The sequence below is a fragment of the Cervus canadensis genome, chromosome 1 (assembly GCF_019320065.1).
Source record: "Cervus canadensis isolate Bull #8, Minnesota chromosome 1, ASM1932006v1, whole genome shotgun sequence".
NCBI lineage: Eukaryota > Metazoa > Chordata > Mammalia > Artiodactyla > Cervidae > Cervus > Cervus canadensis.
Genome location: NC_057386.1, coordinates 21,487,710 through 21,502,649, shown reverse-complemented (window position 1 = coordinate 21,502,649; position 14,940 = coordinate 21,487,710). Strand labels below are relative to the sequence as shown.

At 39.0% G+C, this 14,940-nt stretch overlaps 1 protein-coding gene and 1 long non-coding RNA gene across 2 annotated transcripts in view; one reads left to right on the top strand and one right to left on the bottom strand.

The window, feature by feature from the left end:
- Positions 1-311, top strand: part of LOC122442250 — a 29,460-nt gene extending 29,149 nt beyond the window's left edge. Inside the window, exon 6 of the long non-coding RNA XR_006269597.1 lies at positions 183-311. This is a non-coding gene — a long non-coding RNA (uncharacterized LOC122442250). The remainder of the gene's footprint in view (positions 1-182) is intronic.
- A 6,492-nt stretch (positions 312-6,803) lies between these two features.
- On the bottom strand, positions 6,804-14,600 carry KRT25 (keratin 25). The gene is made up of 8 exons (XM_043469746.1): positions 14,095-14,600; positions 13,710-13,792; positions 13,017-13,173; positions 10,631-10,792; positions 10,420-10,545; positions 8,476-8,693; positions 7,914-7,981; positions 6,804-7,194 (listed from the first exon to the last, which is right to left on the bottom strand). Exons 1-8 carry the CDS (start codon positions 14,584-14,586, stop codon positions 7,085-7,087), a joined length of 1,416 nt encoding a protein of 471 aa, XP_043325681.1. The 5' UTR covers positions 14,587-14,600; the 3' UTR covers positions 6,804-7,084.
- Positions 14,601-14,940: the final 340 nt, after the last annotated feature.

Genomic DNA, 14,940 nt, shown 5'->3' with positions numbered 1-14,940 from the left:
TATCGCCATGGAAACCTATACTTACACCTACACCACTATCCTTAATTGGCATGGAGTCATTTTTCAAGTTTGTTCTAATGATTCCTCAGATTCAAGACTTCTTTCCCCTTTAAATAAGAAATCATTTTTCTTGTCTAATCTCTTCTGCTATTCATGCTTGCATTTCTATATCACTTTTGCAGGTTTCAACCCTACCAGCCTATGTATCCAGCCAGTCCATCTTAAAGGAAATCAGTCCTGAATATTCATTGGAAGGACTCATGCTGAAGCTGAAACTCCAATACTTTGGCCACTTGATGCAAAGAACTGACTCATTTGAAAAGACACTGAAGCTGGGAAAGATTGAAGGCGGGAGGAGAAGGGGAGAACGGAGGGTGAGATGGTTGGATGGCATCCCCAGGACTCAATGGACATGAGTTTGGGTAAGTTTTGGGAATTGGTGATGGACAGGGAAGCCTGGCATGCTGCGGTCCATGGGGTCATAGAGTCGGACACGACTGAGCGACTGAACTGAACTGAACTGAGGCTACATATTGGTGTATAAGCAAACGCTTATGAATGGGCTTCCCAGGTGGCACAGTGGTAAAAAATCTACCTGCCAATGCAGGGGACACAGGAGATCCCTGGGTTGGGAAGATCCCCTGGAGAAGGAAATGGCAACCCACTCCAGTATTCTTGCCTAGAAAATTCCATGGACAGAGGAGCCATGGGCTGCAGTCCATGGGGTTGCACAGAGTTGGATACAACTGAGCACACACGCAGAGTAAATGCTTATGAGCTTTGTGAGAAGTGGTCAGGAAATTTTACAGAGAAGGAACCTGAAGCTCAAAAGTTATGTTTTCCTTTATGTAATATAATTTGTCCATGTAAGAACCAAAATTAGAAACCTGGGTCTTTTGACTCTGCCCAACAATTGTCTCATTACATCTAAGTAAGCATATGGCTGACACCCTCTCCTCCAGATTGTCACCCGAGGCCGTCCCTGGCCTCCCACTTATCTGGGAGAGATTCTTTGGCTGAGAGGTGTCACACCTGAAGAGAGAAAATTTACCAGTGAAGCGCATAGATCTTTTAGTTTTTAGGGTTCCTTACACAGAAAATTCAGTATTTCCTTCTTAAATTCTGCCCCTTCAGAGCAATTTAAAAATTATCACAGGATATTTTATATTTTGTATTAGTTTACTTCTTTGCAAAAAGAAAGAACTTCTTTGTGTGTGTATGTTTGTATGTGTATGTGACAGGTAGATGTGGTAAAGCAATTTTTAAGATGCAAATTGTAATCTTGATAATTAAAAAATTAAAATCCATGTTCTCTCAGTACCGTATATAACTATACTCCTTTTTACATTAAGTAGGTAAAAGGCTCTGATGAACCACAGCAGTTACATCCCTCTTCCCTTTCTGGAGAGCTTTCAGCTACATCCTGCCTTTGAGACTAGTTCAAGCATGTTAATTGCCTTGCCAGGTAGTACTTCCCTCCTGAGCAGGAACACCTTGGCCTTGCTGAGCCCCGCACTCCTGCAGGCATGAGTATCACAAGGAATAGGATCAGGAGCTGTGCCTTTTTCTCTGTTCTCTTTGTAGTCTTGCCATTTTGGCAACACATTGGTTGGAATTAGGTCATTTTTTTTTTTTCTCCTAAATGCTTCTGTTTTAGTTGGCTGATTTTTTCAGTTCAGTTCCTGAGCATTATCATAAAGTAGAGAGAGTTAGTATTCACCTTTAAAGGGATTAATATGATTATTGCTCTTGTTCTGAGAACCAAGGATGACTCTAAACCAGCCACTTCATCCTTTTGGGGCCTGAATCCTCTTTAGGGAAGCTTGACAGGGACTCTATAACCTCTAAGCTCTATGTCTTTGAAGTTCTCTAATTTCATCATTATATAGCTACATTTAATTTATTTTTAAAATATTTCACTTTTATTTATTCATTTATTTGGCTATGCTGGGCCTTAGTTTCGGCATGAAGGAATCTTCAGTTGTTGCATGTGGGATCCTTTAGTTGTAGCTTGTGTGATCTAGTTCCCTTATGTGAAGTTGCTCAGTTGTATCCGACTCTTTGCAACCCCATGGACTGTAGCCTACCAGGCTCCTCCCTCCATGGGATTCTCCAGGCAAGAGTACTGGAGTGGGTTGCCATTTCCTTCTCCAGGGGATCTTCCCAGCTTAGGGATCGAACCGGGGTCTCCCGAATTCCAGACAGACACTTTAACCTCTGAGCCACCAGGGAAGCCCTTTAGTTCCCTTACCAGGGATCAAATTCAGGCCTCCTATACTGGGAGCATGGAGTCTTAACTACTGGACCAACAGGGAAGTTCCCTACATTTACTTTTTAAAAAAAAATTTTTATTTCCTCTTCCAGTTTTATTGAGGTGTAATTGACAGATAGCACTGTATAAATTTAAGGTGTACAGCATAAGGATTTGACTTATATACATCATGAAATGATTATCGTAAGAAGTTTAGTGGACATTCATTCATCTCATGTAGATCTTTTTTATATGGAATTTGTTATTGTTCAGTGGCTAAGTCATATGCAACTCTTTGTGACCCCATGGATATAGGAATTTAAAAAAATAATTTTTTCTGAAGAGAGTTCTTAGGATTTATTTTCTTAATGACTTTCAGATATCACATAGAGTGGTGTTAATTATGTTTATCACTGTACATTATATCCCTAGTACTTATTTATTTGATAACTAGCAGTTTGTACCTTTTGATACAGATACATTTATTGAGAGATTAATATGAACCAGGCACTTTTCAAAGTACATGGACTGGATACTGACTCCTCACCACAACCCTCTGAACTAGATAGTTTCATTTTTATCTCAGTTTTACAGGTAATGACATTGAGCAACAGAACAGTTAGATACTTTTCACAAAGACACACAGCTAGAAAGAGGTAGAAATTATTTTGAATCCAGGCAGTTCAGGGCTTCCTGATCCCTTAACCAGGCTTCAGTGCTTTCCTTCTCCAACAAATAAATGAGAGAATTTATTTTCCCTTAGTTTGATCAGTTAGTTTGAATCAGTTGCTCAGTTGTGTCTGATTCTTTGTGACCCCATTGCCTGCAGCATGCCAGTCTTCCCTGTCCATCACCAACTCCCAGAGCTTGCACAAACTCATGTCCGTTGAGTCAGTCATGCCATCCAACCATCTCATCCTCTGTCATCCCCTTCTCCTCCTGCCCTCAATCTTTCCCAGCATCAGGGTCTTTTCCAATGAGTCAGCTCTTCACATCAGGTGGCCAAAGTATTGGAGTTTCGGCTTCAGTTCAGTCCTTCCAATGAATACCCAGGACTGATCTCCTTTAGGATGGACTGGTTGGATCTCCTTGCAGTCCAAGGGACTCTCAAGAGTCTTCTCCAACACCACAGTTCAAAAGCATCAATTCTTCGGTGCTCAGCTTTCTTTATAGTCCAACTCTCACATCCATACATGACCACTGGAAAAACCATAGCCTTGACTAGACGGACCTTTGTTGGCAAAGTAATGTCTCTGCTTTTTAATATTCTATCTAGGTTGGTCATTAACTTTCCTTCCAAGGAGTAAGCGTCTTCTAATTTCATGGCTGCAGTCACCATCTGCAGTGATTTTGGAGTCCAGAAAAATAAAGTCAGCCACTGTTTCCACTGTTTCCTTGTCTATTTCCCATGAAGTGATGGGACCAGATGCTGTGATCTTTAATTTTCTGAATGTTGAGCTTTAAGCAAACTTTTTCACTCTCCTCCTTTACTTTCATCAAGAGGCTCTTTAGTTCTTCTTCACTTTCTGCCATAAGGGTGGTGTCATCTGCATATCTGAGGTTATTGATATTTCTCCCAGCAATCTTGATTCCAATTTGTGCTTCTTCCAGCCCAGCATTTCTCATGATGTACTCTGCATATAAGTTAAATAAGCAGGGTGACAATATACAGCCTTGATGTACTCCTTTTCCTATTTGGAACCAGTCTGTTGGTCCATGTCCAGTTTTAACTGTTGCTTCCTGACCTGCATACAGGTTTCTCAAGAGGCAGGTCAGGTGGTCTGGTATTCCCATCTCTTTCAGAATTTTCCACAGTTTATTGTGATTCACACAGTTGAAGGCTTTGGCATAGTCAATAAAGCAGAAATAGATATTTTTCTGGAACTCTCTTGCTTTTTTGATGATCCATTGGATGTTGGCAATTTGATCTCTGGTTCCTCTGCCTTTTCTAAAACCAGCTTGAACATCTGGAAGTTCACAGTTTACATATTGCTGAAGCCTGGCTTGGAGAATTTTAAGCATTACTTTACTAGCGTGTGAGATGAGTGCAATTGTGCGGTAGTTTGAGCATTCTTTGGCATTGCCTATCTTTGGGATTGGAATGAAAACTGACCTTTTCCAGTCCTGTGGCTACTGCTGAGTTTTCCAAATTTGCTGGCGTATTGAGTGCAGCACTTTCACAGCATCATCTTTCAGGATTTGAAATAGCTCAACTGGAATTTCATCACCTCTACTAGCTTTGTTCATAGTGATGATTCCTATGGCCCACTTGACTTCACATTCCAGGATGTCTGGCTCTAGGTGAGTGATCACACCATCGTGATTATCTGGGTCATGAAGATCTTTTTTGTACAGTTCTTCTGTGTATTCTTGCCACCTCTTGTTAATATCTTCTGCTTCTGTTAGATCCCTACCATTTCTGTCCTTTATGGAGCCCATCTTTGCATGAAATGTTCCCTTGGTATCTCTAGTTTTCTTGAAGAGATCTCTAGTCTTTCCCATTCTATTGTTTTCCTCTATTTCTTTGCATTGATCACTGAGGAAGGCTTTCTTATCTCTCCTTGCTGTTCTTTGAACTCTGCATTCAAATGGGTATATCTTTCCTTTTCTCCTTTGCTTTTCACTTCCCTTCTTTTCACAGCTATTTGTAAGGCCTCCTCAGACAGCCATTTTGCTTTTTTGTATTTCTTTTCCATGGGGATGGTCTTGATTCCTGTCTCCCGTACAATGTCACATACCTCCATCTGTAGTTCATCAGGTACTCTGTTTATCAGATCTAGTCCTTTAAATCTATTTCTTACTTCCACTGTATAGTCATAAAGGATTTGATTTAGGTCATACCTGAATGGTCTAGTGGTTTTCCCTACTTTCCTCAATTTCAGTCTGAATTTGGCAATAAGGAGTTCATGATCTGATCCACAGTCAGCTCCTGGTCTTGTTTTTGCTGACTGTATAGAGCTTCTCCATCTTTGGTTGCAAAGAATATAATCAATCAGATTTCGGTGTTGACCATCTGGTGATATCCATGTGTAGAGTCTTCTCTTGTGTTGTTGGGAGAGGGTGTTTGCTATGACTATTGTGTTCTCTTGGCAAAACTCTATTAGCCTTTGCCCTGCTTCATTCTGTGCTCCAAGGCCAAATTTGTCTGTTACTCCAGGTGTTTCTTGACTTCCTACTTTTACATTCCAGTCCCCTATAATGAAAAGGACATCTTTTTTGGGTGTTAGTTCTAGAAGGTCTTGTAGGTCTTCATAGAACCGTTCAACTTCAGCTTCTTCAGCATTACTGGTCGGGGTATAGATTTGGATTACCCTGATATTGAATGGTTTGCCTCGGAAATGAACAGAGATCATTCTGTCATTTTTGAGATTGTATCCAAGTACTGCATTTTGGACTCTTTTGTTGACTGTGATGGCTACTCCATTTCTTCTAAGGGATTCCTGCCCACAGTAGTAGATATAATGGTCATCTGAGTTAAATTCACCCATTCCAGTCCATCTTAGTTCACTGATTCCTAGAATGTCGATGTTCACTCTTGTCATCTCCTGTTTGACCACTTCCAATTTGCCTTGATTCATGGACCTAACTGATCCTGATTCATGGATTCCAGGTTCCTATGCAATATTGCTCTTTACAGCATCGAACCCTGCTTCCATCAGCAGTCCCATTCACAACTGGGTGTTGTTTTTGCTTTGGCTCCATCCCTTCATTCTTTCTGGAGTTATTTCTCCACTGATCTACCAATATGCTACTGGAGATCAGTGGAGAAATAACTACAATAAAAATAATTCAAGGATAACTCTAGTGCTTATTACCTGCTTAATAATAATATTATTATCTGCGTAATACTTTCAGATGGATCTTGAAATCAGATTTTCATGAATGGATCACAACATGGGTATCTATAGGGTATTAAGAGTCAGCTGAATGTCTAGGGGTAATATTTGATCTGAGGAAATTATGTTTTCAGTTTATCTAATTTATTTCCCTTTCTTGGAGATGTTGATCAAGAGAGTTACAAATATCAAGTGTACTTTGTAATACAAATGAAGTTCTCCATTAAAAAAACTTAAATTCTAAGCCAGAACTTTTAATTAACCTCCTTTACATTTGAAATAGTGTTTAAATATTTATTCAAAAGGTAAATGAGATCTGAAAATTAATCACTATAAATATTGAGTATTAAAAAATGAGCTAACATTTATTGAGTGCTTACCCTTAAGTGTACTTTATGATAATTTATTTGTTTAATCTTTACAATAACCACTTGAGAGAAGTACTGTTATTGTTTTATAGATGAACCTGAAATGGACTACTGTGAAAAGGAATAGACTTGCTATATGTCAAAGGATGGCAGATTGGGGGTTCAGTGGAAGGATTTTTATTCCTTTTGAGTTTATCTCATATTTAGTTATTGGGAAAGCCTCATGAAAATCCAGGGAGAAATCTTAATTATTTTTTAAAGTTTTCATGTAGATCAAGAGCTGTTAGATGTTCGTACATCTGTACCACATACATGAACATTTTAAAGATAAGACAACACCACCAGTGATAACTTGCTAAAGGAAGAAGGTTTATTGACTAAAAAGAACTGACAACATTTTCTGTGGGGTAATCAAATGAGTCATCATATTTATGTGTGATGTTCTTCCAGATAAATGGGAAGATACTACTGATAATGCTACTGATTGCCCAGACAGAGATTATATTTCAGTAACAGGAAGATAAGAGGACAGACCTTTTTTTTTAAGACTTGCTTATTTTCCCAGACAGAAATATTATGCCATCTCTTCTCAGAGAGTTTTTGGCATATGCTGTCTCTTGCATATCAGATTAATTGCTTTGAGATTTCTCTTCCAGGGAGTGGAGCCTGGTGGTAAGTATTTTGCTGCGCTGGTCTACCTCCTCAAGGACTTTCTTAACCACAATGGCTTTGACTGGATCTAAAATTCAAAATTTCAAAGGAAATTTTTAGAGAGTTGAAACAAGATGAATAAAATCACAATAGCTAAAATGTGGATGAGTCTTGAGGATATTATGCTAAGAGAAATAAATCAATCACAAAAAGACAAATATGGTATGATTCCACTTATATGAGGTACCTAGAGTAGTCAAATTCATAGCAAGAGAAAGTAGAATGGTAGTTGAAGAAACTGGAGGGAGGAGGAGGAAAAGGGGAGTTTTTTTTTTTAAACAGGAAAAGAGTTTCAATTTTACAAGATGAAAAGAGATAGACAGTAATGATGGCTACACAAGATTATGAATGTACTTAATGCCACTGAACTATACACTTAGTATGGTTAAGATAGTAAATTTTATGTTCTGTGTATTTTACTACAGTAAAAAAGTGGAAAAATAATAAGAAGTTATATTAATTAAAGGAATAATAGAATTTTTATATAGAAATGACTATGCAGGAAGCACAAATACTCAGACTCATTTTTGGGGAATTTCGATTTCTTGGCTAACTAAAAATGTGATGACAAAACACTTTGTTTAAAATTAGCACACATCGCTAAAGTTAGACATCTAGCACACACTGGTATCCACTACAGTTCTTTATTACATCTGTACTTACTGAGGTCTGGAAATATGAAAACAGTCAAGCCGTGCATTGAAAAGGAAGTAGAATAGCAGAAAATCAGAATTCCATTTTAATTACCTTTCATTTGGTTTCCCACATTTCCAGCTCCATAGTCTTTAGACTTGTAACCTCCAGACTTGCAAGCCCTGTGGACACAAATTGTTGAAAATGTCACACAGGAGAGTGACTTAGAAAGAAATCCTTTAACTCTAGATTCACTCTTGTTTTCCTTTTTTGTTCTCTTATTAATAGTATCCTGACCAGAGATTGAACCTGCACCCCCTGAAGTGGAAGCATAGTCTTGACACTGGACTGCCAGGGAAGTCCCCCTCTTTTTTTTAACTCTTGTTTTTCTTTAGCTGTTCGGTGAGAAGAGTTTCAGTGGGTCACACAGTTGAAGCTACTTTGCTTTAGCAACAAGATGTGGTTTTTAAAATCTTCTCACCTTAAATACAGGGCTTGTGGCACCTTGATTTTGTAAGATGTGGCTAATTTGTATCTTGGCAGTAGTGTATCACGCTTAATATTTAGCATTTATGCTCATAAATTTGGTCATTTCAATTTATGTTCACTTTCCGGGTATCTAAGTTTCAAGCAGATTTTGGTATATTGCATTTTCCCTGTAAAGAATTCCACTTACCCATCATCTCCACCAATGAGGAGACAGTAGGTCTCGATTTCTTTTTCCAGGTGGACCTTGATGTCCAGGAGCTGCTCATACTCCAGTTTCTGGCCCTCGGTCTCGGTCCTGACCTGGTGCAGCTGCTCCTCCAGGGCCCCGATCTGAGCCTGGATCTGGGCCAGCTGAGCACAGTAGTTGCCTTCCGTTTCCGTCAAGGAGCACTCCAGGGAGTGTTTCTGTTGGAAAACAGTAAAGAATCTGGGATGGATATACAGATATGCAGACATTTGCTTTGATAGATGACCTTTTCCTTTTGTTCCCTCTCCCTGTAATTGTTTTAGATTTCACATTGACACATAGTTAAGAAGACACTCTCTGACACTCTTAAAAATCAGCAAATTTTTCTTTTTTGGTAGAATAAGCCAAAAGATATCGGTGATGCTGCTTCAGCTGTTACATAAAATACCATTCTTTTCTTATGTTCTAAGTTAACTACATAAAAATATATATTTTTTGGATATATGGATATATTCTCAACACAGTTAAGGCTTTTAACATCAACTGGCACACATTTAAAATGGTAACGTAGGAGCTTAATTTCCAAAATATACAAACAGCTCCTACAGCTCAATATAAAACAAAAAACCCAATCAAAAAAAGGACAGAAGACCCATGTAAACATTTTTCTAAAGAATAAATACAGATGGCCAACAGGCATATGAAAAGATGCTCAACATCACTAATTATTAGAGAAATGCAAATCAAAACTACAATGAAGTAGCTGCTTGTACCAGTCAGAATGGCATCCTCATAAAGTCTACAAATAATGAACTGGAGAACGTGTGAAGAAAAAGGAACTCTCCTACACCATTGGTGGGAATGTAAATTAGTATAGCCACCATGGAAAAAAAGTATGGAGGTTCCTTAAAAAACTAAAAATAGAGTTATTGTATGATCCAGCAATCCCATTCCTGGGCATATATCCAGAGAAAATATTAACTTGAAAAAATACATGCACACCAATGTTCATAGCAATACTATTTACAGTAGCCAAGACATGGAAGGAACCCAAGGACCCATCAAGAGATGAATGGATTAAGAAAATGTGGTGTGTATTTACACAATGGAATACTACTCAGCCATAAATGAAACCAGTGCTCGGGCCTGGTGCACTGGGAAGACCCAGAGGGATTGGGTAGAGAGGGAGGTGGGAGGCGGGATTGGGATGGGGAATACATGTAAGTCCACGGCTGACTGATGTCAATGTATGACAAAACCCACTACAATATTGTAAAGTAATTAGCCTCCAACTAATAAAAATAAATGAAAAAAAGAAAAGAAAAAAAACAGGGACATTCAGTTGAGAATATAAAAAAAAAAAAGAGAATGAAAGAATGCCATTTGCAGCAACATGGATGCAACTAGAAATTATCATATACATGAAGTAAGTCAGAGAAAGACAAATATATATTACTTATATGTAGAACCTAAAAAGTGATGCAAGTGAACTTATTTACAAAACAGAAACAGACTCACAGACATAGAAAACAAATTTATGGTTACCAAAGGGGGAAGGGGAGAAAGAGATAAATTAGGATCTTGGGCTTAACAGATATACACTACTTTATATGAAATAGATAACAATAAGGTCCTCCTGGGAACTATATTCAATATCTTGTAATAAGCTTGTAATAAGCTATAATGAAAAAGAATCAGAAAAAGATATATATATGTAATGTTCACATTTTTTTTTTAATGTTCACATGTTAAATGTTAGTTATTATGATCATTATATCATCATAGAAGTTGGAATCAATTTTGCAGCTAAAGTCTATGTGTATATCTGAATCACTTTGCTCTATACCTCAAACTAACACAGCATTGTAAATCAACTATACATCAATTAAAAAAAAGAATAAAAAAGATAACCTAGGAGATGGTAAGAGATCAGCCTTTTCATACCGTGGCTAGGAGAGACTGAAGTTCAATTTCCAGTGTTTGGAGGTTGCGCTTCATCTCTGTCAGCTCATTCCTAGCTGAGGTGGTGGCTCCCACATCCTCCGTGATCTGCTGTTGCAGGGAAGCGCTCTGTCAAGGTGTAAAGGAGGGAGCACATCTTAGTTTTGTGAACAGCGTTCAAAGGTAGAGGGGGTATTTTCCGGTTAAGGCTCACCTTTTCGTTAAACCAAGCCTCAGCGTCCCTGCGGTTCTGCTCGGCCAGGGCTTCGTACTCGGCCCGCATGTTGTTCAGCAGAACCGTGAGGTCCACGCCGGGCGCTGCGTTCATCTCCACGTTCACGTTGCCTCCGGCCGCGCACTGCAGAACCTGCATTTCCTGGAGATGGAAGAGCAATCAGCTTAGCTGTGTAGGGACGTCGTAAAAAGTCTAGAGGCTTAGATTTGGTAGGGTTCTTAGAGTTTCTCTGGGTCCACCTCCCAGGCTGTGCAGCTACCTCTACATTTCGTATTTCCTGTCTCATGAAGTAATGTGTTTTATTCTCATAAAGTTTTAATTGCTCCAAAGCTCTTCCTTCTGGTCAATTTAATTCCTGCTCCTAAAACTCCAATTCATCGATTTTAGTTCTGCTGCACAGAAAAAGAGTCTTTCTTCCTTTCCCAAATGAAAGTCCCTAAGATATTTAAAATGAGTTATCCTTATCTCTTATTCTATTTATTTATGGCTGAAATGTCTCCACCTTGATGCACTGGTCTGCATTTTACTTAAGAGACCAGCTTTGAAGTGTTCTCTGATCAGCTCTCTCCTGACCTCAGACAGTAGGAACATGATCCAGGGGCTAAGTCTAAAGAATTCTGAATAATTATAAACAAATATTTGTTACATATGTATATTTATAATTTAAACATACTTGCTTACTTGCAATTAATAAAGGGAGAACCTACTCCTCTAAAGAATCCTAGCTGTCAGTTAAGCTGTTAAGCTTGCACAGGGACTAGTGTCATGATGGACTTGGGTGTCAGACAGATCTCTGCATGAACTCCGGTTCTACTCTATAGTGGTTAAGCGAACCTGGGAAAATCCTTGACTTTTTAGTCTCGATTTTCAGATAAAATAAGAATAAAAAATATCCTTCTCTGGGTGGTTGAACGATGGGAAAGAATTATTAATGATAAGACCTAGTAATACTATCTGGTGTTTAAATGCTAAAACAAATGCTAGTTATTATGATCATTGTCATCATCACAGAAGCTGGAATCAGTTTTGCAGCCAAAGTCTACTTATTATCCCATCCGAGGTGTGGGCTGTTGGGATGCACTCAGTTCTAAGGTTGTGGATAGCAGACATCACTGCTAAGACTGTATACATTGCAACAGCAGGGATCAGCCTAGGTCTCTACTGCAGAAACCCTCCTGCCTGCCCATGTCCAGAGCCCTGAATTGGACCTAATGACAATAATGAGGCTTTCTTTTTTCCCGGTGATCTGTATACCTTCTCTTTCTCCAGGTGGGGTTTTTACTTCTGAGGATTTAGTGAAAACTTTCTCAGTTCAAGCAGAAATATATAAAAAAGATGCATGTGGGTCTGTCTGTGAGTGAATCATTTAAAAAATCAATTTATTCAATTCATCAAAAATCTGTTATAGGGACTTCCCTGGTGGTCCAGTGGTTGAGACTGAGCTTCCACTGCAGGGGGCACGGGTTCCATCTGTGGTTGGGGGACTGAGATCCCACATGCTGAGTTGTACACCCAAAGATTAAAAAAAAAGATTATCACGTAGCTACCATGGACTATAAACATTCCTGAACCTGTATGTTCATATTAATGTTCTTTAAGTAGGTATTGTTTCAAGACAGCCTCACGGCTAATCAAATTGCATTCTTAGCTTGATCTCCTGCTTTGAGGTTTGGCATGACTCTTAGAACTTTTTTGACTATTTTAAAAGAAATTCAATTTCAAAGAATAAAGATTTCTCAGAAAACAGTGGTTCTGAAAGCCTTCCCCAAAATGTCTCCAGAGTCATGGCTGTATGATCTGATTTTTTAATCTAACTTCCAATGATGACCACTTTGGATATTTATTTGGAAGTGTACATTTTTATATGTTTAGCTTCAGTCTCATTATTTTTATATACATTAAGTTTATATCTATCATATATATTAAGATTATACATTAAGAACATATGCTGAAGTGTATACGAAGTAAATGTTTAAGTGTTTTAAATCTGCCACTGTTTTATAGAAATCTAGCTCTGGTTTCCTTAAGATATCCTTAGAGTATATTTATTTTATCTAATTAGATGTAATCTCCTAAGTATGCTGTTTTAACTTAGCCATAATTGCCTAGCTGAAACATTGCTCTTGGAACCCTGATTGGTATGTTTGGTATGGAAAAGAAGATTCTTTCCCCCTCCCTGCCATGGGAAATTTGATGTGAGATCAGAGGTGAATCTGGACTAATACTTCACCACTGCTATGAACCACTCAGGCCTCATGTTTGTCTGATCACGGATCTTTAGTGCCAATTTCTTACTTAAGAAGTCAAGTCCATTATCTCCTGTTAAATGGATAGTGTCTGCAGAGGGATGGCAGTCAGCTCTTACCTCTTTATGGTTCTTTTTGAGGTAAGTCAGCTCTTCACTCAGGGTTTCATACTGAATCTCCAAGTCTGTTCTGCAGAGGGTGATTTCATCCAGAACTCTGCGAAGCCCATTGACATCACTCTCTACGCTCTGATGAAGAGCCAGCTCATTTTCGTACCTTAAAGAGGGTTAATGATTTTCCAGTTAATTTCATGGTTGGGGAATTAGTCACTGATCAGTAATCAAATGCTAGAATTCTGGAATTTTAGAGTGACACATTTGGCCTAGATGGGAGGGGAGTTTGGGGGAGAATGGATACATGTATATGTATGGCTGAGTCCCTTTGCTATTCACCCGAAACTATCACAGCACTGTTAATCGGCTATAACCCAATACAAAATAAAAAGTTTAAGAAAATAAAGTGACACATTTGGCCACGAGAGACATTTTCAAAATATGTTGTATCGTAATTATTTTGAGATACTTTCTTGGCAGAAAAAGAACTAGGGTTTTGCACACTGCTTTGATAGCAGTTCATACTTTATATTTTGTAGCCAAAGAGTAAAAAAATAATAACATTCTGTTTAAGTCCAAGTATTTTACAGTGTTAGGACCAGAGTTGGTAATATTTAATGAGGGATCAAAAAATAAATTTAATGGAATGCTTCTCATTGACCTTGTGAATTTTTTTTTTCACTCTGTAAGTCTACTTACTTGAGTCTGAAATCATCAGCGGTCAGCCTGGCATTATCGATCTGCAGAACAGCATTGGCATTGCTGGTGGTAGAAGCAATGATCTGGAAGCAGGGAGTTTGACTTTTTAGAGGCAATTTATCATAACTGATAAAAACCAAAAAGTGTGTGTGTGTTTAAGATTAGGAAATGGAAATAATCCAAGTTAATATAGTTACTAGATAGATAGTGACATTTTCATCATAACTACTGAATCTATTTAGTGCTTATTTCCAGTGCTAAATTGAAATTCCCTTTAAGAAGTCACAAGTAGGAATGAGAAATGTTTTTAGTATTCAGTGAAGAAAGACAAAGAACATTTGGAAATAAAAGTGCATAAAAATGATGGTGAAGTGTAATTTCTTACCTGGTTTTTAAGATCCTCGATTATTGGGAAATATCTACTATAGTCGTGATCAAGACCACGGCAAGAACCGGGCCCAAATTTCTCATACCAGCCCTTGATCTTCTGCTCCAGGTCAGCATTGGCCTCCTCCAGGGCGCGAACATTCTCCAGGTAGGATGCGAGGCGGTCATTGAGATTCTGCATGGTCACCTTCTCATTGCCAGAAAGGAGGCCCCCCTCATTCACAGTAAAGCCAGCACAGGCATTGCTCCCCAAGGCATTTCCTCCTGACGAGCTGCCCCCAAAGGCACACGAGAAACTGCTTCCAATTCCAGGCATGCTGCAAGCATTTCCAGCCCCAAAGCTGGCTCCCCCACCAGAGAGCCTGAGAGAGCTGGTGGTGGGACGGGGACTGGCCCTCCTGGATCCACTGGGAAGTCGAAGAGACATGATGTCAGGACAGGTGTGTTGCAGAGCTGTGTTTATGAAAGCTGGAATGGAGTGACTGCCCATCCCAGCTCTTCTCTCGTCCTTTTTATAGACAATGCTCAAGTGTGTTCTGGATGAAATTCTGCCTACAGAGAGTCAAACACTGCTTGCCAGCCTCAGCAAGTTAGCTTAATTGGATGAATTTTCCTAATTAGTATCTAACTTTGCCCGGCTCATTTCTGTAGGAGGGCAGTTGCCCGCAGGTTGGTGGTTATCTGAGAAATGGGTCTGGGTGGAGCAATTTCTGGTTCCTTATTACATTTTTAAATTGTGAGTGAGTCATTCCTCACTTCCCTCCTTAGAAGATAAAAACTCACCAGTCCACCACCGAATAAAAATCTGGTGTCATGGTTTTGGGCTGTTAGGCCAAGGTAGATT